Genomic DNA, 27,378 nt, shown 5'->3' on the forward strand with positions numbered 1-27,378 from the left:
AATAGATTGTATGTCTTCACTATTATTCTACAATGTAGAAAATAGTAAAAATAAAGAATAACCATGCATTGCGTAGGAGTGTCCAAACTTTTGACTGGTACTGTATATAAATAAAAACAAATCTAAAAACACAAAACTATAACCTTGCACAGTACACATGTACTCTCCATGCTTGGCGGTTGTGTTGTTATTTGCATGTATTTAATGTGCTCCGTGTGTGGGATTTAAGGATGTGTGTCTCACTTGGCCAGAGTCTGTGCCTTGGTACTGTAGGTACCAATTCTTCCTGCAGGTAAAGCAAGATGTACTACAAGGCAGAATTCCCTGTCCCCTTGATATCAGCGCACAGCTGGCAGCCCTGGCCATACAGTGTGAGTACCCACAAAGAGAGAGAGAGAGAGAAATAGAGTGAGTAAATTGTGAATGAAAAGAGATTCAATAATTGTATTACAGTTGATATCGGAAGTTTACATACACTTAGGTTGGAGTCATTAAAACTTGTTTTTCAACCACTCCACAAATTTCTTGTTAACAAACTATAGTTTGGCAAGTCGGTTAGGACATCTACTTTCTGCATGACACAAGTCATTTTTCGAACAATTGTTGACAGACAGATTATTTCACTTATAATTCACTATATCACAATTCAAGTGGGTCAGAAGTTTACATACACTAAGTTGACTGTGCCCTTAAACAGCTTAGAAAATTCTAGAAAATTGTGTCATGGCTTTGGAAACTTCTGATCGGCTAATTGACAACATTTGAGTCAATTGAAGGTGTACCTGTGGATGCATTTCAAGGCCTACCTTCAAACTCAGTGCTTCTTTGCTTGACATCATGGGAAAATCTAAAGAAATCAGCCTAGACCTCAGGAAACAAATTGCAGACCTCCACAACCCTGGTTCATCCTTGAGAGCAATTTCCAAATGCCTGAAGGTACCAAGTTCATCTGTACTAACAGCCATCATACCACTCAGGAAGGAGACATGTTCTGTCTCCTAGAGATTAACATACTTTGGTGCGAAAAGTGCAAATCAATCCTAGAATAACAGCAAAGGACCTTGTGAAGATGCTGGAGGAAACAGGTACAAAAGTATCTATATTCACAGTAAAACAAGTCCTATATCAACATCACCTGAAAGGCCGCTCAGCAAAAAAAAAAGCCAGACTAGGGTTTGCAAATGCACATGGGGACAAAGATCATACTTTTTGGAGAAATATCCTCTGGTCTGATGAAGCAAAAATAAAACTGTTTGGCCATAATGTCCATTGTAATGTTTGGAGGGAAATGGGGATGCTTGCAAGCTGAAGAACACAATCCCAACTGTGAAGCATGGGGGTGGCAGCATCTTGTGGGGGTGCTTTGCTGCAGGAGGGACTGGTGCACCTCACAAAATAAACGGCATCGTGAGGCAGGAAAATGATGTGGATATATTGAAGCAACATCTCAAGACATCAGTCACGAAGTTAAAGCTTGGTCGCAAATGGGTCTTCCAAATCGACAATGACCCCAAGCATTCTTCCAAAGTTGTGTCAAAATGGCTTAAGGACAACAAAGTTAAGGTATTGGAGTGGTCATCACAAAGCCCTGACCACAAACCTGTAGAAAATTTGTGGGCAGAGCTGAAAAAGCGTGTGTGAGCAAGGAGGCCTACAAACCTGACTCAATTACACCAGCTCTGTCAGGAGGAATTGTTTAAAATTCATTCAACTTATTGAGAGAAGCTTGCGGAAGGCTACAGAAATGTTTGACCCAAGTTCAACAATTTAAAGGCAATGCTACCAAATATTAATTGTGCGTATGTAAACTTCTGACCTATTGGGAATGTGATGAAAGACATAGAAGCTGAAATAAATCATTCTCTCTACTGTTATTCTGACATTTCACATTCTTAAAATAAAGTGGTGATCCTAAATGACCTAAAACAGGTTATTTGTACTAGGATTAAATGTCAGGAATTGTGAAAAACTTAGTTTAAATGTATTTGGCTAAGGTGTATGTAAACTTCCAACTTCAACTGTATGCGATGTCACTGTTCATAGTGTTATATGATCTCTCACACAGTCAAAATGTGTGTGTTCGTGTTTGGGTACGTCATATGTCTTTCACTCTTCCTCTCCAGCTGAACTTGGCGACTACGACCCGTACAAACATGTGTCAGGCTACGTGTCAGAGTACGTCATATGTCTTTCACTCTTCCTCTCCAGCTGAACTTGGCGACTACGACCCGTACAAACATGTGTCAGGCTACGTGTCAGAGTACGTCATATGTCTTTCACTCTTCCTCTCCAGCTGAACTTGGCGACTACGACCCGTACAAACATGTGTCAGGCTACGTGTCAGAGTACGTCATATGTCTTTCACTCTTCCTCTCCAGCTGAACTTGGCGACTACGACCCGTACAAACATGTGTCAGGCTATGTGTCAGAGTACGTCATATGTCTTTCACTCTTCCTCTCCAGCTGAACTTGGCGACTACGACCCGTACAAACATGTGTCAGGCTACGTGTCAGAGTACCGTTTTGTCCCGGACCAGAAAGAGGAACTGGAAGACGCCATCGAGACGATTCACAAAACCCTAACGTAAGGAAGCCCTCTCCTCTTCCTCTCCTATCTCCTCTTCTCCCCTCTCTCCCCCTCACTCCTCTGACAGCCAGCCTAATCCCAGTCTGATCCCCTCATAACAGATTATACACTATGTGTGTGAAAGGGTCCTGTCTCTCGCCACTGTTCTTTGCGTCAGATATCATGTTTGTTACTGTGACTGTACTGTTACAGTGGCTGGGTTATGTAGTCAGTTTCTGTTGGTGTATATTTTGTCTCTCATAAGGGATTGGACTATCTGCAGGATCTGATCTAATCATTTCTCAGAAAGCATTTAGAACTCGCTGAGATATATCAGAGACTACTTTATCTGTAACTGTTTGCTAGTACTGGCACTGTAATACTGAACCCCAGATGAGTCCTTCATTTATCTGTTCTGAAGCGTTCTGTTGGCTGTCAAAACAAGACTGTTGACATACTGTTATCTATGTTTATATATACAGTGCCTTCGGAAAGTATTCAGACCCCTTGACTTTTTCCACATTTTGTTTCGTTATAGCCTTATTCTAAAAATGGATTCAAAGAAGAAAAATCCTCATCAATCTATACACAATACCTGATAATGACAATGCTAAAACAGATTTTTAGAAATACCTTATTTACAGTTGAAGTCTGAAGTTTACATAAACTTAGGTTGGAGTCATTAACTTGTTTTTCAACCACTCCACAAATGTATTGTTAACAAACTATAGTTTTGGCAAGTTGGTTAGGACATCTACTTTGTGCATGACAAGTAATTTTTCGAACAATTGTTTACAGGCAGATTATTTCACCTATAATTAACTGTATCACAATTCCAGTGGGTCAGATGTTTACATACAGTAAGTTGACTGTGCCTTTAAACAGCTTGGAAAATTCCAGAAAATTATGTCATGGCTTCAGAAGCTTCTGATAGGCTAATTGACATCATTTGAGTCCATTGGAGGTGTACCTGTGGATGTATTTCAAGGCCTAACTAAACTCAGTGCCTCTTTGCTTGACATTATGGGAAACTATTTTTTTTTTAAGAAACCGTTCACGTAACAGTAAAATCATAGTGTAAAAGCAGGTTATACTTTTTTTAGCCATTCTCTGGTTGACCTTAAAATGAGGGAGGTTTCACATAATAATCTACAGAAATGACTTTGTCAAAGCAACAAAATAACTTCACAATGATGGTGAAAAGTTTGGGGGTTAAGAAGTCAGAGGGACATGCCAAAAGGCAGAAATCTGATTTATAGAATTTTACATGTGGTCTGTATTAATAAACCAGGATTTTAACATTCAATATTGGTGCACAATTTCTACCTAAAATATTAGAGGTAAATATTAGAGGTAGTGAAAATGGCCTCATTTCGTGGAACGACCGTGTGTGTGTGTGTGTGTGTATATATAAGAGCGTGAGGTGTGTTTCACCACCTCTCCTGTATCATCGAGAGCATCCTGATGGGTTGCATCACTGCCTGGTATGGAAACTGCTCGGCCTCCGACCTCAAGGCACTACAGAGGGTAGTGCCTACGACCCAGTACGTCACCAGGGCCAAGCTTCCTGCCACCCAGGACCTCTATACTAGGCAGTGTCAGAGGAAGGCCCTAAAAATTGTCAAAGACTCCAGCCACCCTAGTCATAGACTGTTCTCTCTGCTACCACATAGCAAGAGGTACCGGAGCGCCAAGCCTAGGTCCAAGAGACTTCTAAACAGCTTCTATCTCTAAGCCATAAGACTCCTGAACATCTAATCAAATGGCTATTTGACGATTTGCATTGCCCCCCCCCTCCCCCCTATGCTGCTACTCTCTGTTATGATCTATACATAGTCACTTTAATAACTCTACCTACATGTACATATTACCTCAACTAACCGGTGTCCCCGCACATTGACTCTGTACCGGTACCCCCTGTATATAGCCTCGCTATTGTTAATTTAATGCTGCTCTTTAATTATTTGTTACTTTTATTTATGTATTTATTTTATCTTAAAACTGCATTGTTGGTTAATTAAGGTCCTGTAAGTAAGCATTTCACTGTAAGGTCTACTACACCTTTTGTATTCGGCGCATGTGACAAATACAATTTGATTTGAAGGGTAAAGGGATGACAGACAGAGCTGTGACAGAGAAGAAAAAAACCACTGGCCTGATGATAAGAGCTATAGAGACCCCCCCCAAATGAGTGTTACGTCAGATTGCACAGTGCTGTCAGGACCCCAACCCTATTGGGAGGATTGTGGATTAATATATATATTAATATATTAATATATTTTTCCAGAGGAATTTGACCACAGCACACCAAAGTTATCCATCCATTCTCTGTTGTTGTTTGTGTGCTCCAAACAGTGGCTAGGTCCATGGTATTGTGACAGTGTACTGAGTGAAGTGATTATGTGGTTTAATCTCAGTGTGAAACAAGAGAAACAGCCAGCTCCTCTTCACCAATGTCCACTACATTACACCAACACAATCTCCCCACGCAGCCCCCGGCAGCCTGACACGCATCCACACACACACACACACATACATGTGCATGCACACACTCAGACACACATATTAACGTTCCAGACCCACCATACCCTCTGCAACCAAGTCTGGTCCTCTCTCGCTCTGTGGATAACAACATTCTCCTCGCAGTCAGAGTTTATTATTCTATAACAGAAACCTATCGGGTTGGTCTTCTAAAATTGAGACTGTAATATCATATGTATTACAGTACCTCTTCAGTGTCAACCCCATAAGTCCTGAAGGGTGTTAGTCAATGATCATATATCCTCTTACTGCTGCTGAAAAGACAACAGTACGCACAGTAAGAAGTGAAAAGGGTTCAGGCAACTATCAACGATTAAGAGACTCTGAGCATCATTGGGCTCTTAGCTCCTCTAGCAGCTCTCTCTCTGTCTGTCTGTCTGCTGCTGTGACTGACTGTAATACTGGAGGGAGTCTCAGCCCTCTGGCCTGCTGATGAGGCTCGTGCCTCGGTCGTTATTTACGCAGTGAGCTAAGTGTCCCATGGAGAGAGGAAAGCGGAGCAGGCTGGTCTAATTGGAGATCAGCCACTAGAGGGTTCATCTATGCATCCTCCTTTCCTCCCACTGCTATCTGACTGACTGACTGGTCAGAGAAAGACTGGGGTAGGGGGACAAAAGAGAGGTAGAGGGTAGGCAGAGAGAGGAAGAGAGCGAAAGAGCGAGAGAGAGAAGAGGTGGGAGAAGATGCAGATAGACATAGAGAGCGGTTGTGAGAACAGAAGAGTTGCAGGGGGGAGGAAGAGAGAGAAATGTATAGACAGAGGGAGTGGCACTCAGGAAGAGAGAGAGAGACAGTGGGAGAGAGAGGGACATAGACACTGAAATATGAAAACAAGAAGGGACAGAGCTGAAGCAGAGGGATGAAAAGGGAGACAGAAGGAGCAGGAGAAAGGGCAGAGTTATATGCAGAGAGACAGAAATAGAGAGAGAGTGATATGAGATCTGAGTAGGGATAGAGAGGAGGCAGAAGGCGGAAGAGAGAGACAAAGGGAGCTGGACTCAGATAAAGAGTGGGAGAGAGGGTAAGATGCAGAGAGACAGACGTAGCGGGCTGAGAATCTGCCCTAGTTCTCTCCAGAGCCTGTGGATGTCATCCTCGCTGTGATCTGCTATGTAGTCAGCACCAAGAACCCAGCAGCACACCCCCTGTCATATATCTGCTGCTCTCTGACACTCTTCCACTTCCTATTCCTGCCTCGTCATACCAGGCGGTCCCGGTCCCATTTTTCCCACAGGCAACAGACAGGCCAGGTGGAGAGACATAGGGCTAACCACACACACCAACGGCACACACACACAGCCTGGCAGACCCGTCCCCGCCTGTCTCCCCCCGCCCACCCCAGAGCGTCCGTAAATAACTCCCCCAGTTCCAATGCCATTCGCCACTCGCCGTATTTATACCAGCAATCATCTCAACCCAGTCCCCGGCCCTGGCCACCTATAAAGAACATGTGAACAGAATCCATAATGGACTCGTAAGGAATCCCAGGTGACATTGTGTCTTCAGGGTAGAGAATGACAAGAGGTAGAGGGGGAGGAGAAGGAGGGGTGTGAGGAGCTCTAGGGGTCATGCTTGAACAGGCTGAATGAGCCTGAGTCTTTGTCTTGCTAATGTGTGTGATCAGAAGATCAATGATACGGCTCGAGAGCAGAGAGGGGAGAGCAGAAAGGGGAGGAGGGAAGGGAGGGGTTGCACCACTCCAAACACAACATAAGAGGGGAGATGTAGAGCATGGGATACTGTGTAGAGTTTACACTGCAGACACACTGCTTATAGTCCAGAGTTTACACTGCAGACACACTGCTTATAGTCCAGAGTTTACACTGCAGACACCCTGCTTATAGAGAGCAGAGCTTAGACTGTGGGCTTCATGATACATACACTAACACCTTATTGACCTAGGAATTCCATCACCCTTCATCCACATTCATGGATATTTGGTAGACTTAGTTGGCTGTTGGGACATGTTTCACCCTCGATAAACATACCGTAAAACCACAGGGAGTTGCTCCATAGCTGTGGTTTCCTTGACTGCATGCTTTTGGTTTTCAAACACGACCCTTTCTCTACGAGACTGTAGTTAATCAGTAATAGAAGATACGTAACCCAGACCACAACTTATTTGAACATTATCTCACATGGAATTTCAGGAATATGGAAAACCATTCCTGATTAGATGAGGAGGAGAGAAAGTATGTGATGTTACATTTTTAGTTCCTTTGAATTAATTGTATTTTATTATAATTTTTTCCCACCTTTATTTAACCAGGTAGGCTAGTTGAGAACAAGTTCTCATTTGCAACTGCGACCTGGCCAAGATAAAGCATAGCAATTTGATACATACAACAACACAGAGTTACACATGGAATAAACAAAACATAGTCAATAATACAGTAGAACAAAAGAAACAAAAAGTCTATATACAGTGAGTGCAAATGAGGTAAGATAAGGGAGGTAAGGCAAGAAATAAGCCATGGTGGCAAAGTAATTACAATATAGCAATTAAACACTGGAATGGTAGATGTGCAGAAGATGAATGTGCAAGTAGAGATACTGGGATGCACCGGAGCAAGATAAAAAAATAAAAAAATACAGTATGGGGATGAGGTAGACAGATGGACTGTTTACAGATGGGCTATGTACAGGTGCAGTGATCTGTGAGCTGCTCTGACAGCTGGTGCTTAAAGCTAGTGAGAGAGGTATGAGTCTCCAGCTTCAGAGATTTTTGCAGTTCATTCCAGTCATTGGCAGCAGAGAACTGGAAGGAAAGACGACCAAAGGAGGAATTGGCTTTGGGGGTGACCAGTGATATATACCTGCTGGAGCGCATGCTACTATGGTGACCAGTGAGCTCAGGTTGGGCTTTACCTAGCAGAGACTTGTCGATAACCTGTAGCCAGTGGTTTGGCGACGAGTATGAAGCGAGGGCCAACCAACGAGGGCATACAGGTCGCAATGGTGAGGAGTGTATGAGGCTTTGGTGACAAAACGGATGGCACTGTGATAGACTGCATCCAGTTTGTTGAGTAGAGTGTTGGAGGCAATTTTATAGATGACATCACCGAAGTCGATGATCGGTAGGATGGTCAGTTTTACGAGGGTGTTTGGCAGCATGAGTGAAGGATGCTTTGTTGCGATATAGGAAGCCAATTCTAGATTTAATTTGGTATTGGAGATGCTTAATGTCAGTTTGGAAGGAGAGTTTACAGTCTAACCAGACACCTAGGTATTTGTAGTTGTCCACATATTCTAAGTCAGAACCGCTCAGAGTAGTGATGCTACTCTGGGAAGGGAAGCTTGTGGAAGGCTACCGAAATCATTTGACCCAAGTTAAACAATTTAAAAGGCAATGCTACCTAATACTAATTGAGTGTATGTAAACTTCTGACCCACTGGGAATGTGATTAAAGAAATGAAAGCTGAAATAAATCATTCTCTCTACTATTATTCTGACATTTCACATTCTTACAATAAAGTGGTGATCGTAACTGACCTAAGACAGGGAATTTTTACTAGGATTAAATGTCAGGAATTGTGAAAAACTGAGTTTAAATGTATTTGGCTAAGGTGTATGTAAACTTCTGACTTCAACTGTAGATACACTGAGTGTACAAAACATTAATATTATTGTGTTGCACCCCCTCGATTCATTGGGGCATAGACTCTACAAGGTGTGCTGGCCCATGCTTCCCATAGTTGTGTCAAGTTGACTGGATGTCCTTTGGTTGGTGGACCATTCACGACACACATGGGAAACTGTGAGCGTGAAAAACCCCAGCAGCATTGCAGTTCTTGACACACTCAAACCCGTGCGCCTGGCACCTACTACCACACCCCATTCAAAGGCTTTTAAATATTTTGTCCTGCCCATTCACCCACTGAATGGCACACACACACAATCCATGTCGCAATTGTCTCGAGGCTTAAAAATACTTCTTCAACCCGTCTCCTCCCCTTTGTCGAGACTGATGGATTTCACAGGTGATGTCAATAAAGGATCATACAGTAACTTTCACCTGGTCAGTCTGTCATGGAAAGATCAGGTGTTCCTAATGTATTGTACACTCAGTGTTTATGATATGATTTATTTGACCAATTTAAAATAAAATAAAAATAGGATAACACAAACAAGTTTAGAAACGTATTTCCATTGTGGTCCTCTTAACAAAATACATCATCAATGAACAACAAAGTAAAGATGGAAAGCGAATGGAGTTGAGGCAGTTTGGGAAAAGTCCGTATGGCTTGAGTAGAGGGCGCAGATGGTACAGTACAGCCAGGGAGAAAGTCAGCCTGTCAGACAAGCCAGGAGCTCTTCATCAGGGCCCATCGCTTTGTCCAACGTTCCCAGTTCCTCCATAGTAACCGCTCCTTTGTAGCTGATCCTCCGCTGCAGACGGTGTGTCGCACACCACCTGGGTGATGCTTTGGCTGCAGTAAAGCACCAGAAAATCCACCACACCTCAGCGGTGGTCAGGAACAGATCCCTCTTCCTCTCTGGCATCGCAGTCTCCACCTTCCAACCGGCGGGGGAAACAAAACAAAAAGATGGCGCTGCTGCTGCTGCTGCATTCTTGAAACGGCAACATTAGCCATCCAGCTAGCTAGCTAGCCAAGGAAAAACAAACAAATTTAACATCAAAGTCCCGTAACAGGACATTGAAGACCATGTTTATGTGATGAAAACAGAGATTTGGAAGAGAAGGGAAAAGAAAAAAAAAGTTCACATTTATATTTACTAAATGTACAGGAGCTCTCCGCCTAGGCGACCTCATGGCCACATGGCCATTGTAGTTTGTACCGTCTCTTTGTGTATCTCACGTCTTCAGAGTGAACCCATTGTCTTGTACCTGTCCGCGAGGACAATCACACCACAGTAACTCTAATACACTCCCTATAATGACCTCTGTTGTTGCCCAAGGTCAGGCAGGTCATCATGATAGCTTCACTGTTTATTAGACTGGAGTATTTCTGACGGTTAAACAACTCCCCAATCAATCCAATAAGTGTCACCGGGAGTGAATTACAATGCAATATATATCAACTTTACATTCACTTTTTAATGTTACATTTGTTACATGGCTGTTTCTAAACCCTTAGCTTTGGAAAAGATAAAAGCAACTTGACCAATGATGTAGTCTCTATTGTACACTACTTGTCATTGTACACTAGATAATATTACACTATGTGTACTTGTAGATACACACTGGATTACACTACATTCGATGGGCTTTTCCATGGACTGTAAAAGCCTTTCCTGATGCTTCGCTAACAAGATAACATCTCTGTGTTTCAGGGGTCAGGTTCCCTCCGAGGCTGAAGCCAATTATTTAGGAACAGCTAAAACACTGGATATGTATGGAGTCGACCTTCACCCTGTGTTCGTAAGTCAGAGCTGGACTCGCTGACTGTGGAGAAGACTGAGATGCTTGTTAGGGTTGTGTTCTGTGGTTTATCACAATTCACCTTGATCATGTTCCTTACCATTTCTCTCATGGCAGCCTAACGTTTGGTTCTGTTTACCGAGAGGACTTTTTTTTTCTCCCTTTGACACCTACTTTAGTATCCTTTACTGTGTTATTTCTTGTTGGCAGTTATTATGTAAATTGTGTTTGGTATAATAGCTGTTCTTGTGGTGTTTTGCAGGGAGAGAATCAGTCTGAATACTTCCTGGGGCTGACCCCTATTGGAGTCGTTGTTTACAAAAACAAAACACAAGTTGGGAAGTATTTCTGGTAGGTATTGTGTCGTGGCAGTATTTCATGAGAATCATCCACTTTAATTTGTGATCATAACCTTGAATACACACTAAAAAGAAAGAGAAAAGGGATCCTGGAGGATAATGATCATTTTGATCATTATTAATAATAATAATAATAATACGCATAACAATAACACAATATTTTAAGTTGTCAGTGTTTGATTTTAGTGACAAAGCAGAATTAAAAAAATCCCAGCAGAGCCTCAAGTCCAATGGCTATATCCTCTATATCCTCTGGCGTGTTGATGTTCACCGTATCAATAGCTGGAATGATTTTGCAGTGCATGGTGATTGAACAGGTTTCCTGTTATATTCATCAGAGGTGTGGGGAGGGTGAAGTCTGAATCCCAAAAATAGTAATTATACAGATGATTTTCATTGAAGGGAAGAGGATGGTACATGTGATCTGCAAAACACCAATTGACATACCTTTGTATGCCTCTTCGTCTGTATACCTACAGATACAAAAATTGAGCAGTTCAGTCGTCATCTGCAACCATTCCACCTAGCCTTCAACATATTCTTATAGCCTACATATTCTTCTCTCTGTTGATTGATATCCTTTGAATTGTGTCCATTTTCTGTTTTTAGAAAGATGTGCACAAATATCAAAAAGATAGATATTGTTTTCGGATGATACCATCTATTTAGATCATATTCGGGACAAACCTTACCTTAAATTGAGGAGACCTTTACTTAAAAAAACCTGATGTCCTTTCAAATTCAAATCAAAATGTTTCAGTTGAGGAGGTTTCTCGGATGAACCCCACCTCCTCTTGGGGGCAATTTTCAGTGCCAAGAACACGCAAGGTTCTTCAAAGAACTTTGAGGATCTTAGAAGAACCCTTGTTAAACCCTGAATTTTTAGTGCACCTAATTTGTTTGATTACATTTATCGTTTCAGGCCAAGGATAACTAAAGTGCATTTCAAGGAAACACAATTTGAGCTTCGAGTTGTTGGAAAAGATGTAAGTTACCAGTTATCTTTCAGTAATTATCCGCATGAGGAATGTTTTGTGGAGTTATTGGACTGTATTTCTACCGTGGCTTTGTTTTGTGATTCTTCAAGTCATTTTAGCATGTTTCATAAACTCAATAAAATGTGAGAGCATTCACACGAGCTAACTCATAATTACTGAATGAATCAAAACCAATTTGTTTGGATATCACAGGTATGGAAAGCCTCGTTGTAAAAAATATCCCCCATATCAGACCTTATTATGAGGTATACAACTGACAATGTTCCCAGAAGTATTTGCAGTACTCCCATGTGAAACCTTGAAAGATCCACTGTGTGTTTGATCTTGAGACATTTTGACATAAACATTAGGAGGATGTAAGGAGAGGAATTAAAGAAACATGACAGTTCAGCCTCGACTCTCCCATCTTCACTGATGTTCCCTTCAAAGGTGCAAATGAGAAAAGATACGTTTGTGTGAAGTGCCTAACTTTCTCAAACAAATCCAGCTTCATACTGAACTTTTGAGTCTTTGGGGAATTTTCTAAGTACATTTTTGGGGAGGATAATGATCATTTTGAACATTTTCAAAGTGATGGAAAAACTGAAGTGGTGTGGCCTACCCCTTCAGATATCACTAAAGCCGAACCACTTTCCTCTTTTCTCTGTTGAGATAGTTAGACTCATTGAGTCTTGCTGAATGATATGGTTTCCTTTATTCAACCTGAGAGTCTCACTAAGCCATGAATAGAGAGGCCTTGGAGCGGAGACCCATGATAAACCCATTATTGACAATATCAGAGCAGCTCAGAACGGAGCTTTATTTGAATATAGGAGACCTATGGGCTTACAGTAACTACCTCCTCTCTGAGACGAGCTGTAAGGGAGTCTAGAGAGTGCAAGTTGTCCTCTCTCGACAGTGATATCCATTTGCCTAATGACCCAACAGACATCCCATCTAGGTTGAGAGATTACACACTACCTGTTCATTTACATAAACACTTAGATAAATCACATCTAATGGTACATTTGATACGAGTCCTTTCCACCACCACCACCACAATTGTTGTTTTTCGGAATTAAAGATGAAATGGCTCGTTATGATATACATCTTTCTTGGTTTAGCTGACGAATGTGATTTGTATTATTTGTTTGTATACGAGATGATGTTGTTGTTTATTTGCAGTGTACAGAGACGTCGTTCTTCTTCGAGGCACCCAATAAGACGGCCTGTAAACATCTGTGGAAGTGCTGCGTAGAACACCACACTTTCTTTAGGTAAAAAACTACAAAACGCACACACACAGTCAAGGGCAAATACTACGGTATACTGTACCACACTACTGTAACTTTTCAGTTAGAAACTTCGACCACCTTCCACAGGTAAAACCCCAAACTATTTATGCTTCAGTGGGAAAATCGTCCCTTTTATCTACAACACGATCACCCAAACTAATTCCAACAAAAGCCCTTCTCTGTTATCCCCTCAGGTAGAAACACTATCACATACCTCTTAACATGAAGATCCCAGAGTCTCTCAGCCCTTAATCAAAGTGAACAAGGCCTCTGTCTGGCAGCACAGCTCAGTGCGGTCCCTTGTGCGTGTGCGTTGGTCTAATGAGCAGACTTACACGGACTGTGCCCTAAAGAGCAGGAGAGGCAGCAAGGCGCGTGAGGCTCTGGATTTACGCTGCTTAATCCGCGTGTGAACCCTGCAGTCTGCTGGGTCCCTGTGGCACAGACAGACCTGGAGCTGACAGGTTGACAGGAGGGGAGGGGGCTTGACAGGTTATAACCCCCCCCCCACAGTATATAGTCCTCTGGGGGAGAGAAGGGTGGAGGGGTTGGGAGGTTGGGAGAGAATGTGTTATGCTGTGATGGGACTATGACACGAAGGTGGACGAAGTGGGCATAAACCATCAGATGAGAATAGGCATGTATCTGCTGCAGTTTTAATGTGAGTGGATATATTATACAAGCCCTTATAGACACCTGAAGAAAGAGTGAGAAAAACAATGGGAAGAGGTAAAAACATAGGTTCATTTTAGCTTCTGGTTTGGTGTACTGACTACATCCACCTATCTTCAGTCCTTTTTCTCCATCTAACCTTCCATCCAAAGTGTTTTTCAACAGTGACTTGAGTTATCTGAAGTGTTACGGAGCCCTGTGAACGAGGCCATTAGTGGTAGTGGTGTATTAAAGCGGTGTTGGTTTTGAGAGAGGCCTTAGCGCAATGCTGTAGTGGTGATGGTTGTGTTAATAAACACATGGCTGGGTGAGAGACTACAAGAGGCTTTTATAATGGCCTTTTGCTTTACATCTATACGGTAATGGAGTAATGTACCACTAGTACCAGATACACTCACTCTCTCTAACTCGAGAGTTGTGAATTTTAATGAAGCCCGAAAGCTCTTAGTGGTGTTCGAGCAGCCATTATGTCATTAATGCAATGATCAGAACAAGAGAACTGCTTATTTTGTGTGTGTGTGTGTGTGTGTGTGTGTGTGTGTGTGTGTGTGTATATATATATAGCAGCAATTGAGTTCACTTCTCTTCCTTTAAATGTATAAAAAGTACAAAGTGGATTCAGAATTCGAACACGCGTCGCCGGTCACCTTTGTGAAAGATGCAATTTTGTTCATTTACCTTTCAGCCTGAGCATTTTATCCTATTTAACATGGGTTAGTCACATTCTGAATTCATAAAGAAAAAAAAAGACAAATGTATTACCTGTGGAATAAAGTACTGTAGAAATGTGCACACCATAATGAGACTTCAGTGGAAGTACAGTACTTTTAAATTCTACAGCTCAGCCTGCTCCCTCATTGCTGTCGAATGCTTTTTCTAGAATGCCAGAAAATGATTCCAACACACTTACAAGAAAACTATCCAAATTTGGTTCCCTGGGATCTAAACATCGGTACAGGTGAGAGAACCTCGACTCTTTATTCCCTTCAAATGTAGTTAGCTCTGTTTGAAAAGTATTGTAGAAACTGTATAGAATATAATGCATTTCTATAATCTGTAAAAATGGAACTCCACACATTTTTGTTTGGCAAAGCGGGGTGTAGGTAAATCCTAGAGAACTTCTCCCAGCATGCATTCATTCTAGAATCCACAACCTCATGAATAATGGAGACTGTTTTAGTAGAGGAGCTAAAGGGGATACAGTGTTCAACAGACAGAGAGACTGTGTGTGTGTGACACCACAGACAAGTTGAAGACCTGAATAATTCAGAGATCACACAACATCCATCTCTCCTTTGTCTGCATTCGGTTGTCTACGTCCTGTATCTACTCAGAGACGACTGCCACTCTGTACACCAGTTGCAATATTTATTACATGATCTACTACTGACCTCTGCTAGGTTTAAGGTAACTTCAGTCACAACCGTGGCTGGGTTTTCTATGTTCATGTTGCTCTTCAACACCTCGTTGCTGCATCAGACTGTGTAACAGTGTGCCTGACAACAGGGTTTGACATATGAAAAGGCCAAGACCAGATCATCTCTGTCTCACATAACTTGACAGGCCAGGAACATCTTCTCCTAAAACCATGAAAAGACAAGATGGACTAAACAAGTGTGTGTGTGTGTGTGTGTGTGTGTGTGTCTCGCTCTCTTTCTCTACAGTGGTAAGACAGCTATGCAGATGGGCAGGGATCCGTCTATCAGTCTGCCCCGGCCAGACCTGCAGGTGGTCAGGACCCGCAGCAAGACCTACCCCAAGAGACCACCACCGACCACAGGTCAGCTGGATGTGCAGCATACCTTGAGCATACACATCATCTTCAGACACACTGCACAACACCTAACAAGCACAATGTCACTACGACAAGGGTGACGTATCAATGGTAACTAATGCCACACATCATTTATAGCCACAAAAACATTTCCCCTCCTCTCTTCTGACACACAGTAGAACCTCTCAGGTTCCTAATGACAGTTTCTCTTATGTCGGGTGTAAAGCAGCTTAGTTGAGTCTCAGTCCCAGTAAGTTTAGTATTCACTTCCTCCTCCTGTTCCCCCATCAGGAACAACACGGGGCTTCAATTAGCTAATTATATTATATTCACTTCAGCAGTTCACACAGACAGACGCACAGTATGTTGGCATAGCGTGCTTGACTTAGCATTGTTGTTTTCACTGTGTGCAGTGGGAGAGTAATCTCTCTGACACATTCAGTGTTTGAATTCTCTATAATTACAACTGCAGGGCTCAAAAATAGACAAAGCTGTGCATAATTCAATGAATCTGAGCCCTTCGTAGGAAGGCTACCACGCCACACGTAGTTACGGACGGAGATTGTTCTCGTATTGAAACAATGGAAAGAGAGAGGCAAATTGGTTCAGTATTCAATCTTACTGAACATCTATTTTCCTTATAGGACTGAACAATGGGAATCGGTCAAACACAAAGACGGAGAATTCGGAAAAAGAAGGAACGGCTAAGATGACAGCACTGCCGTCTGTGAAGAGGTATCAGACACGAGCAACAAGACATGTAGAAAATAGTGTACGAACGAGAGAGGCAGTAAGTTTGGACCAACTGGAGAAAGGGATATAAAACAGAGATGGAAAGAGAAGTTGAGGGGGGGGATTGAGAATGCTTCTCCAGTATAAAGTGACAGCTCTTCATAAAAATGCTTAGCCCAGACAAAATACTTTGTTGACCCGTTTGTTTATCTTTAGCACCAAAGTGACCAAGGCGGAAAATGGTGGTCCAGAGGAACAGCGAGGGAAGCCCAATGCACCGTGGGATGAGAACGCCCCACAAAGGTACAGTACTGTCTGATTGGAGCCCCTGCTCTGTGATGGATCGGTCTGGTCTAATATGTTTCAATTACACTGTTGTCTTATGGACTAATCCTCCCTAATACGTTCTGTGTTACGTACATTATTTAAATTTAGTGGATTAAGCATGTACACACAAACCTCCGTTGACAACAACGGCAGAACAGAAGGAGGCTAAACATAGTACACACCAACTGATTCATGAAATGCACTACTGGAAGAAGTGTGTGAGAGCCCAGTGACAAGACTAATTTTTCATATATATATAGTGGGGCAAAAAAGTATTTAGTCAGCCATCAATTGTGCAAGTTCTCCCACTTAAAAAGATGAGAGGCCTGTAATTTATCATAGGTACACTTCAACTATGACAGACAAAATTAGGGGAAAAAAATACAGAAAATCACATTGTAGGATTTTTAATGAATTTATTTGCAAATTATGGTGGAAAATAAGTATTTGGTCAATAACAAAAGATTCTCAATACTTTGTTATAGACCCTTTGTTGGCAATGACAGAGGTCAAACGTCTTCACAGGGTTTTCGCACACTGTTGCTGGTATTTTGGCCCATTCCTCCATGCAGATCTCCTCTAGAGCAGTGATGTTTTGGGGCTGTTGCTGGGCAACACAGACTTTCAACTCCCTCCAAAGATTGTCTATGGGGTTGAGATCTGGAGACTGGCTAGGCCACTCCAGGACCTTGAAATGCTTCTTACGAAGCCACTCCTTCGTTGCCCGGGCGGTGTGTTTGAGGTTTTCAAGCTGTGGCAAGAAGGTTTGCTGTGTCTGTCTACGTAGTGTCCAGAGCATGGAGGCGCTACCAGGAAACAGGCCAGTACATCAGGAGACGTGGAGGAGGCCGTAGGAGGGCAACAACCCAGCAGCAGGACCGCTACCTCCGCCTTTGTGCAAGGAGGAGCATGAGGGGCACTGCCAGAGCCCTGCAAAATGACCTCCAGCAGGCCACAAATGTGCATGTGTCTGCTCAAACGGTCAGAAACAGACTATGAGGGTGGTATGAGGGCCCGACATCCACAGGTGGGGGTTGTGCTTACAGCCCAAAACCGTGCAGGACATTTGGCATTTGCCAGAGAACACCAAGATTGGCAAATTCGCCACTGGCGCACTGTGCTCTTCACAGATGAAAGCAGGTTCACACTGAGCACGTGACAGAGTCTGGAGACGCCGTGGAGAACGTACTGCTGCCTGCAACATCCTCCAGCATGACCGGTTTGGCGGTGGATCAGTCATGGTGTGGGGTGGCATTTCTTTGGGGGGCTACACAGCCCTCCATGTGCTCGCCAGAGGTAGCCTGACTGCCATTATGTACCGAGATGAGATCCTCAGACCCCTTGTGAGACCATATGCTGGTGCGGTTGGCCCTGGGTTCCTTCTAATGCAAGACAATGCTAGACCTCATGTGGCTGGAGTGTGTCAGCAGTTCCTGCAAGAGGAAGGCATTGATGCTATGGACTGGCCCGCCCGTTCCCCAGACCTGAATCCAATTGAGCACATCTGGGACATCATGTCTCGCTCCATCCACCAACGCCACATTGCACCACAGACTGTCCAGGAGTTGACAGATGCTTTAGTCCAGGTTTGGGAGAAGATCCCTCAGGAGACCATCCACCACCTCATCAGGAGCATGTCCAGGCGTTGTAGGGAGGTCATACACACTACTGAGCCTCATTTTGACTTGTTTTAAGGACATTACATCAAAGTTGGATCAGCCTGTAGTGTGGTGTTCCACTTTAATTGAGTGTGATTCCAAATCCAGACCTCCATGGGTTGATAAATTCGATTTCCATTGATAATTTGTGTGATTTTGTTGTCAGCACATTCAACTATGTAAAGAAAAGTATTTAATAAGAATATTTCATTCATTCAGATTTTTTTATGGGCTGATGTGTTATTGGGCTGATGTGTTATGTACACACAAACCTCCGTTGACAACAACGGCAGAACAGAACAAAGCCCTTCAGTAGTGAAGGAGGCTAAACATAGTACACACCAACTGATTCATGAAATGCACTACTGGAAGAAGTGTGTGAGAGCCCAGTGACAAGACTAATTTTTCATGTATATATATATGTTCCCTTTATTTTTTTGAGCAGTGTATATATCTCCTCCAGTTCACAGTATAACCTGGTCCCAGATCGGTTCCCTGCTGTCTTGCCAAACGCTATAGTCATTGTCATGGGCCAAACAATGACCATAGCAGTTGGCAAGACGGCACAAGCAGATCTGGGACCAGGCTATTACAATGAAATATTATCTAGGGCCATTTGCATTTCAATAAGCTGGCTTCAACATGATTGAATCTACATATTGATTTGTGCTCCCTTGGTACGGGCTGTGCGTATGCGTGCGATTGTTCCAGCATGCATGCTTGCGTAACTGTGTGTCGGAGGGGCCTTATCTGAAGCTAATGAATGCAGACAAGGTGTGTGTGTGTGTGTGTGTGAGAAGCCTGGGGTCACTTAGCAGCAGCGACCTGCTACCCTCGGCATTTAGCTTTATCCTCTGAGGCTATGTCGTCATCATCCTGGCACATCTGTGGCTAGGTGGACAAGAATGTTATTGTTGTTTGCATAGGTAGGATGTCTTCATTCACACTAAAGACTGTACTGTGTAGGTCGTTTTGTTTGGCAACAGACCACAAGTTAGTTTCATCATACGGCTCAATGTATGTTCAGTTGGATCGACAGCTAGCTGCCTTGTTTTTCTCCCCAGTGGACTGTACAACACAGCCAACGAGCGAACAAAGTCGCCTAAATTCCCCACGGCACGTGGACGCACCCCGTCAGGAGGCAGCGAGAACGAGCCGTCCCAGAATAGACGCAGGTGTGTACTCCTCACCTTTGTCCTTTTCACCTGTCAACCTCTCAACTCTCCTCCCAATACCTTAGCTGACACTGGTATGACCTGTCCATAAATTGTCCAGGTGTCCCCTTCACCGAGGGCTAGATTTTATCAGTAAAATGTTCACAATGCTGTTTTGGCAGTGTTGGAGGTGAAACTGCGTTAGCGCTGTCAAATCCACAAACGGCTCCTTCTGTAAGCCATTGGATGCAACGAAACCACCCGAATTTATAATCCGACAAATCCCATGCAACCGCGTTACAAGTTCAAACACTCAAATAGGCGGCGGTCTCGATTAGACTAAGATCTAAGTAACATTAATTTAAAAAATCTCAGTTTAAGCTAGAAAGAGATTTTTTTTGCATGGGCTGCGTCTCAATCCACCTATGACGTCCTTCCGGATCTGCCTTTGGAAACGACAGCGGTGTTTGTCAGACCATGAGACATCAAAAAAAGTCATTCATTTGAAAAATCCCGAAAACCTTTCCTTCAAAACCTTATTCATTATGTTCCGTTTGTCTTTTAATGGCTTTTTAAAAATAATTTATGAATGTTATTAAATGCGTATATGTTTAATACTTTTTATTTTCATATTTTGTTCATTTTGTTTTTTATTATGATATTTTTTTGTGGTTCATTTTTAAAACATCCTTTTTTGTACCCCCAATTTCATGGTGTGGAATTGGTATTCACAGTCTTGTCTCATTGCTGCAACTCCCGTACAGACTCGGGAGAGGCGAAGGTTGAGAGCCGTGCGTCCTCCGAAACACAACCCAACCAAGCCGCACTGCTTCTGGACACAATGCCCACTTAACCCGGAAGCCAGCCGCACCAATGCGTCGGAGGAAACACCGTACACCTGGCGACCGTGTCACCACAGGAGTCGCTAGTGCGCGATGGGATAAGGACATCCCTGCCGGCCAAACCCTCCCCTAACTCGAACGACGCTGGGCCAATGGTGTGCCGCCCCGTGAGTCTCCCGGTGGCGGCCGGCTGCGACAGAGGCTGGACTCGAATCCCGAATCTCTAGTGGCACAGCTTCAGACCACTGCGCCTATTCAATGTGTTTCTATAATATACACTACCATTCAAAAGTTTGGGGTCACCTCCCACAAGTTGTTTTGGCTTGATGGGCACGTCTTACGTACCATTTTTTCTGCGTTTCACGAATGTTCTTTGTGATCCGAACACCTCAAACTTAGATTTGTCTGTCCATAACACTTTATTTTTCAATCTTCGTCTATCCAGTGTCTGTGTTTTTTTCCCATCTTAATCTTATATTTTTATTGGCCAGTCTGAGATATGGCTTTTTCTTTGCATCTCTGCCTAGAAGGCCAGCATCCCGGAGTCACCTATTCACTGTTGACGTTGAGACGGGTGTTTTGCGGGTACTATTTAGCTGCCAGTTGAGGACTTGTGAAGAGTCTGTTTCTAGCCAAGAACATTTCACCTGTCAACCAAAGTAACTGACAGTTATATGGGCTATCAATAGCCTTACTAGGTGTGTCCAGGTAGGTGTGCCTGTTACAGGTAGAAAGTGAACCTCCAGTAGTGACAGGAGGGGAGAATTACATCCACTGCTGTTGCTCCTTCAGTCATGTCCCTGCTGACAAGTACATTCATAGATGTAGACAGATATTTCATCGACTGTATAAATGTGAAGCATCCGTTTGGCGTTCCCACTCACTACCAAATATAGTAGTGAGAGGAAGCCTAGTGGCTAGCAGTGGGAGAAGATGGAACGAGATTGATTTTGGCCGACATTCTGCAAATTTTCTCATTGATGAAGCATTTGATCTGAATACAGTTCTGTTCTTAAAACTATAGGGTGAAGTTTGAAAAAAATGGTTTTGTTAGGAGTGCAAAGGCGAATTTAGGTATTGCACACGTGCAGTGCACAGTTGGTGTTCCCGAACCGAAACATGCAAATATTTGCTAGAACGCGCCAATAGGATCTCGCTAGCTTGTGCTTGGCTCTGCCCACTATGACTCATTTGTTCCCATTGGAAACGACAGACTGTGGTCCGTCTTGGGTTAGTTCTAAAAATCTTTGCTACATCTATGGGGTAATGTTGCCTTCTAGTGGTGTCATGTGGAACTGTCCGATTGCATTGTGCACAATATTGTGTGTGTGTGTATAACGTAACATTTTAACCTTGCTGTAGCTCTTAAAATTGTTCCTATACGAGCAGTTCATTACAAAAAAAGATTGTGAAGACATTGTTTAAATTACCTTGTAAATGCGACAATGCTGTATGGAAGCTACTGAAAGGGCGTAGTAGTATGTTTGTACTAGGCCATTGTAGTAATCAAATCAAATGTAATATGATGATTCAGAAAGGTTAGTCTGGTCTGTCTGTTGTGCGGCAGAGATGCAGAGTTTCTGGGTAGAAACAGTGAATCAGGTTGCCCCGAGGGTGCGATGGAGTCATCTCTTTGAATAAAATGGATACTGATGATTAGCATAAAGCATGGTTGGATAGATGCTCTCTGAATGTTTATGATTAAAACATTTTAAACTCGTAAAACCTCCCTTTTTAATTCTATTTTGTAACATGACAAGTGACATTCCTCCGATGTCTTATATTATTGTCACCGTCATGTTTTTACTATAACATGATCGTGACACTTCTGTGATCTGGTCCCTCAGGAAAGGCCAGGCCAGTGATCCAACAGCTCCCCAGCAGCAGAGCAAACAGCAGAGGAGAAGGTAGAGTTAACGTACCAAACTAAAATAGTACATTCTTAAAATTCTCAACCTCTGTCCTGTCTTCAACTAAAAAAAAAGGGCCACATCTTTACGTACACATTGACTCGATGAGTGGAAACCCAGTGAACGGCCCACGTGGTCGTTGACGTGCTGTATTTTGATGTACACAGGCAACGGTTTACTCATTGTGTGGTTCCTGTTTGTCAGTAGTTACATTAGTCCTGGAGTCATTCCTGTGAAAGTAAGTCTCTCTCTCTCTCCTTTGAACCCCGTTTTATTCACCCCTCCCACCTGCAGGTCACGTTCCCGCGGCAACACCAGTAGTGGCAGCGAGTCTGAGAACTCCACCCGGGATCATCGTAAAAAGAGGAACCGGTGAGTGATGTCACTGTGCTTCCTACAAGTAGACATTACATATGCAAAGCTCTATAGTAAACTACTAGTACTTCACCCTCGTATGTTGTCTTGGGAGCAATTCCACCATGTACAACTATTTTCCTAAGCCCGTGTCTGTCGTGGATGTTGTAAATGGAAGAGATAATATGCTTTATCAGGCTGCTATTGTTGTCTGAATGATACCATATCTTATTGAACAGCTATATCATATTGTAGGCCCACAAAGGGCCCCCTCGCCGGGGTCATACGACACACCTCAGACCGTCTAAATATCTGAGCACGTGACGCAGCAAAACGAACTAGGAAGAAAATGAAAGGGTATATTTCATGGAAACCTGTTGTGACAGTGAAAATGGGGATGTATGTCATGTATCGGTTGGCGAGGTCCCTGAGGGTAGTGTTAGATGGATCATGTGTCATAGTAGTTGCAAGTTGCAGCCGTACTGTCATCTCTGTGTTTGCCCGTGCAGATGGAATGAGGTTTTAGTGCATCGTCAGGTCTATCATGTAGATATGCTTGTTTTGTATTGGTTCTACTGTATAATAACTCATATAACTGGTATTGATTATGATTGTATTATAATTTATCTTCCAGGTCTCGTCAAGAGAATGAGATGGTGGACTCTGGTCCTCAGTGGGAAGCTGTGCTGCGCCGTCAGAAGGAGAGGTCTCAGAACGACCCAAACCACCGCCGCTCACGACACCGCTCTCGATCGTAGGTTACGCAGACCACACCACACACACACACGGGGCGGCAGGGTAGCCTAGTGGTAAGAGCGCTGGGCTAGTAACCGAAAGGTTGCAAGATCGAATCCCCGAGCTGACAAGGTAAAAATGTGTCGTTTTGCCCCTGAACAAGGCAGTTAACCCACCGTTCCTAGGCCGTCATTGAAAATAAGAATTTGTTCTTAACTGACTTGCCTAGTTAAATAAACCTAAAATATATATTTAAAAAAAATGCACACACACAAACCCTCCTTCCCTGTCCTCCCTGCTCTAGAGACCCCCACCTCAGACCCGACCTGGGGAAATTATTTAAGCGCTTAGATACAACATTATTGGGTACTGCCTCAATTCCAAGACACAGAGAATAATGTCCATTCATTTCAATACAACCTCCCTGTCAGATGGTCCTCCTTTAGAAATAACCCTTCAACTGTTAACCCCTGTAATTCTGTGACGTCCTCCAGGCGGAGTCCAGACGTGCAGGCTAAGGAACAACTGTGGAAACACATCCAGTAAGTCCCATGACTCCAGTTACGAGACTTAACAGTGGTCTTTTAGCAACGGGCCTTTTCATTGTGCGTTATGGAAAGTGAAGCGTGTGACACTGTAATAACTTGACTAAGCATTCATGAACTATTTATATAAAGTGTATACTATTGGGAACAAAAGGTGTACTTGCACAGCCTTCAAAAAGGCTGTAGACACAGCATTGTCTCTAGGGTTATGGGAAGAGAGATAACGTGGCCTTGGTGGTCTCGTCCCTCTAGGAAGGAGCTGGTGGACCCAGCGCCAGACCTCACAGAGGATCAGCTGAAGGAGATCCCCTACAAGAAAGTGGAGTGAGTAACTGCTCTGCCCTTCCTCATTAGATAAGGATGAAAAAAAATGGCAGAAAGGACAAATCACAGAATTGATCACGCGGAGTCGATATGTTGGGGGTAGGGTGTCTTGATCTGCACTTGGATGAGAAAAGAAGAGATCCAAAGATCGGCTCGTGTCTGAATTATTGAATCGTTGCTTCATCGTCGTCCACCCTGTAGAGATGCATTGTGCTCCAGACAGACCCCTATCTCACCGCCTCTGAAGTTGATGGATTCAGTAGAGAGAGGCCTTATATCCCTAAGGCTGAATAAGAGGTAGGCCTACTGTCCAACACATGAGATGAAGGGAATGATTTTATGTTCATCCCGTTCCTTCCAGAACCCAAGGAGACCCAATAAAAATCCGGCACTCTCATTCGCCCCGGAGCTTCCGTCAGTACCGACGCTCCCAGTGCTCCGAAGGGGAGCGATCCGTGCTCTCGGAGGTCAAGTGAGTCTAAACTGGTCTCAGGCCAGATCGTATGGTTTTTCACTGTGCAGAGTCTTACTTAGAAATGCATCTCGGGTGAGATTCAATCCGAAGCGCGTTATTGAGGGCCGCCTATAATGCGCCTTTGAAAGGCAATTGCCGACGTTCGTGGAGGTCGCATTCGCGGTTAAACGCTGCAAATGACTGTCCAATTGGAAGTGACCTTTTCAAAAATGTCTAGCGTGCCGCAACGCGCCTCGAATTGAATCTCGGGCTCGACCCTATTTTATTTATTGTGCTGATGGTTCTTTCCTGTATTGTTCAGCACCTTTAGACACGATAGTGGGAGTGACAGTACGCGTTATAAATAATAGGCACTGTATCGTGTGATCCAAGTTTGATCCTGTTTATGTCTTCCAAGATCTAACACATCCCTCTACCCACTCCACAGCGCCCGGACAGATCTTGTGCCCCCATTACCTGTGACACGAACAGCAGACATCCCAGGTTCCAGCTCCACCCCCGCTCAGGTCAGTGCCATACCGTACTCTCTCTGACAAAGGCTGTGAGGCAGGATTTTGCTTTAGAAATGAATAAAAGTTATACTTTGCAAGCGCATAGTGGATCACTTTCTTTCCTTTAGACATGTAGCGCTGTCATTCAAAGTACAATACTAGATGTTATTACCAGATCCCCCAGGCAGTTGATTCATCTCCCAGCACTGATAATTCGGTGTTTTTGTTGTGCATTGTCCAGAAGAAGCACGGATCCAAAGACGCCCTGCTCTCAGAGATCATAGAGCGTGATGTGAAGAGCAGCGCTAAGGTGGTGAAGACTGTCCACTCTCCCAGGACCAAGGTTGAGACGTGACCTGACCAAAACCAAACCCCACCGCAGAAACAATGCCACAATCTCCCACCAACTCAAAACGTCAAGACCACCCTGATTTCTTGAAAGAAAAAAATAACTTGTGAAATACAATGGAGGGAGCTGTGTAGAGTACAACGACTGTACAGTGCGCAAGTGACAAGCCCCACCTTGAAATAATCCTGTGTGTGTGTCTATGTACGGTAACGTTATGTGTTAGTTAATGCATGGGCAAAAATGTCACTGGTCTATGTGCCAGTATGCTGCTGTCTTTTGGAACACACCACACTGGGAACCCTGTACAGTATCTTCACATCAGTCATACGAGCGCATTTCCGGCTTAAGTCCCTGTTGAGTAAGCCTGGTCTCAGATCTGTTTGTGCTGTATAGCCAACTCCACAACTACCATAGGCTATACAGCACAAACAGATCTGAGATCTGGCTACTCCTGAGTGGGGGGGGGGGGATATACTGTATCACAGTTGGTCTGTGTCTAGAGCAAGTTATGGTCACCTGTTCATGCACGTAGCAACAACAGCTGATAATTAAGCGGCAGAAACCTTTTCAGTTATTTTAAACTCTGCATATTTCAGTTATTTTAACACTGGTAAGAGTTCTACAATAAAGCAGATTTTCAGATGTTTTTCTTTAAGCACATTGATTTCAGTCCAATGCTCACATGAAGGCTGAGGATGAGACTATGAATTGCGTAGCGAACACTGCACAGTGAGGTCCGACTGAGATCAATCATGGTCTCCTATGCATTTGCCTCCGATTTGGTTTGCGTTATTATTATACAACACAGTATTAAAACAGTGTTTCACTCATACATGTTGAGCTCCATATGGACACTGAGTGTGTGTCTGAAATGGCACCCTATTCCAGATATAGTGCACTACTTTAAAACAATGATTTACTATAGGGGATAGGGTGCCATATCAGACGCAGACTGGGTTATTGTATTGTCAAGTCAGGTGTGTTTACTGTAAGTATTCTCTACTGTAGGAACCTTTGACCCTGGACCCCATTTTGTTTTGCTCATGAGTACTGAATAACTGTTTTGCATATCTCTGCTGTTTTAAGGTTAAAAAAAGAGTGTAGCTACACTGTACAGTTGTTAAACTGGAATTTCAGTCCTTTTCAATAAATACATTCAACATGTCTCAAATATCATTTTGTGTTTCCTGCTATTGTCAAATGCTCTGGAGGGGTGGTCCATGAGCTCCAATCTACCTTTTCTACTTGGGCCATCCGCTACTGACTCTGGTTTGGTTTGATTTTGTATCGTTTCTATGGTTAACCTGTCACCGCCAGAGGGAGCTATATGACCAGGATTTGCTCTGGAATGGTTGACTGTTGTAAGACTACTTGAAGACGAAAACTCGAGAGCAAGATGATCCTGTGTAACATGATAACGCGTTGATAATGGACTGCATCTGTTTCTTGCTTTTTACTTCTACGCTTTTCAGAAGGTCACTTAGTGTGCCCTGATAGGTCAAGAAAAGACTGACTGCCATGTCTTTGTTCACCTATCCCAATAGTGTGCCGTTTGGTTCTTCAAATCTTTATATATTTTTTTTAAGCGCATACTTGCAAACTTCCTCATAGTATTGCTGAGTCATTACTTCCAAACCTGGTTCTCTGTGGTGATAGTGTCTGGGATGACTCACTCTGCCTGGCTGGAATGACAAGATAGAAAGGCAGAGGTGAAGAAGTAGTTGTTTAGCAGCTGCTACAGCAGGGGTAGGCAGCTAGTTTAGCAGCTGCTACAGCAGGGGTAGGCAGCTAGATTCAGTAGTTTAGCAGCTGCTGTAGCAGGGGTAGGCAGCTAGATTCAGTAGTTTAGCAGCTGCTACAGCAGGGGTAGGCAGCTAGATTCAGTAGTTTAGCAGCTGCTGCAGCAGGGGTAGG

The 27,378-nt window shown here is 43.4% G+C and overlaps 1 protein-coding gene across 1 annotated transcript in view; it reads left to right on the plus strand.

Moving 5' to 3' along the window:
- The window catches only part of LOC135517654 (band 4.1-like protein 4), an 85,957-nt gene extending 59,394 nt beyond the window's left edge, over positions 1 to 26,563 (plus strand). Inside the window, exons 6-24 of the mRNA XM_064942155.1 lie at positions 274 to 371; positions 2,464 to 2,584; positions 10,404 to 10,491; positions 10,754 to 10,842; positions 11,773 to 11,836; positions 13,013 to 13,104; positions 14,675 to 14,752; positions 15,459 to 15,574; positions 16,213 to 16,303; positions 16,517 to 16,603; positions 19,350 to 19,460; positions 22,129 to 22,188; positions 22,486 to 22,563; positions 23,180 to 23,299; positions 23,775 to 23,822; positions 24,078 to 24,149; positions 24,511 to 24,621; positions 25,052 to 25,130; positions 25,357 to 26,563. Coding sequence (XP_064798227.1) covers positions 274 to 371; positions 2,464 to 2,584; positions 10,404 to 10,491; positions 10,754 to 10,842; positions 11,773 to 11,836; positions 13,013 to 13,104; positions 14,675 to 14,752; positions 15,459 to 15,574; positions 16,213 to 16,303; positions 16,517 to 16,603; positions 19,350 to 19,460; positions 22,129 to 22,188; positions 22,486 to 22,563; positions 23,180 to 23,299; positions 23,775 to 23,822; positions 24,078 to 24,149; positions 24,511 to 24,621; positions 25,052 to 25,130; positions 25,357 to 25,470 — 1,717 coding nt within the window. The 3' untranslated portion in view covers positions 25,471 to 26,563. The remainder of the gene's footprint in view (positions 1 to 273; positions 372 to 2,463; positions 2,585 to 10,403; positions 10,492 to 10,753; positions 10,843 to 11,772; positions 11,837 to 13,012; positions 13,105 to 14,674; positions 14,753 to 15,458; positions 15,575 to 16,212; positions 16,304 to 16,516; positions 16,604 to 19,349; positions 19,461 to 22,128; positions 22,189 to 22,485; positions 22,564 to 23,179; positions 23,300 to 23,774; positions 23,823 to 24,077; positions 24,150 to 24,510; positions 24,622 to 25,051; positions 25,131 to 25,356) is intronic.
- The last annotated feature ends 815 nt before the right edge of the window (positions 26,564 to 27,378 follow it).

Source organism: Oncorhynchus masou, chromosome 28 (assembly GCF_036934945.1).
Source record: "Oncorhynchus masou masou isolate Uvic2021 chromosome 28, UVic_Omas_1.1, whole genome shotgun sequence".
In the NCBI taxonomy this organism is placed as follows: domain Eukaryota; kingdom Metazoa; phylum Chordata; class Actinopteri; order Salmoniformes; family Salmonidae; genus Oncorhynchus; species Oncorhynchus masou.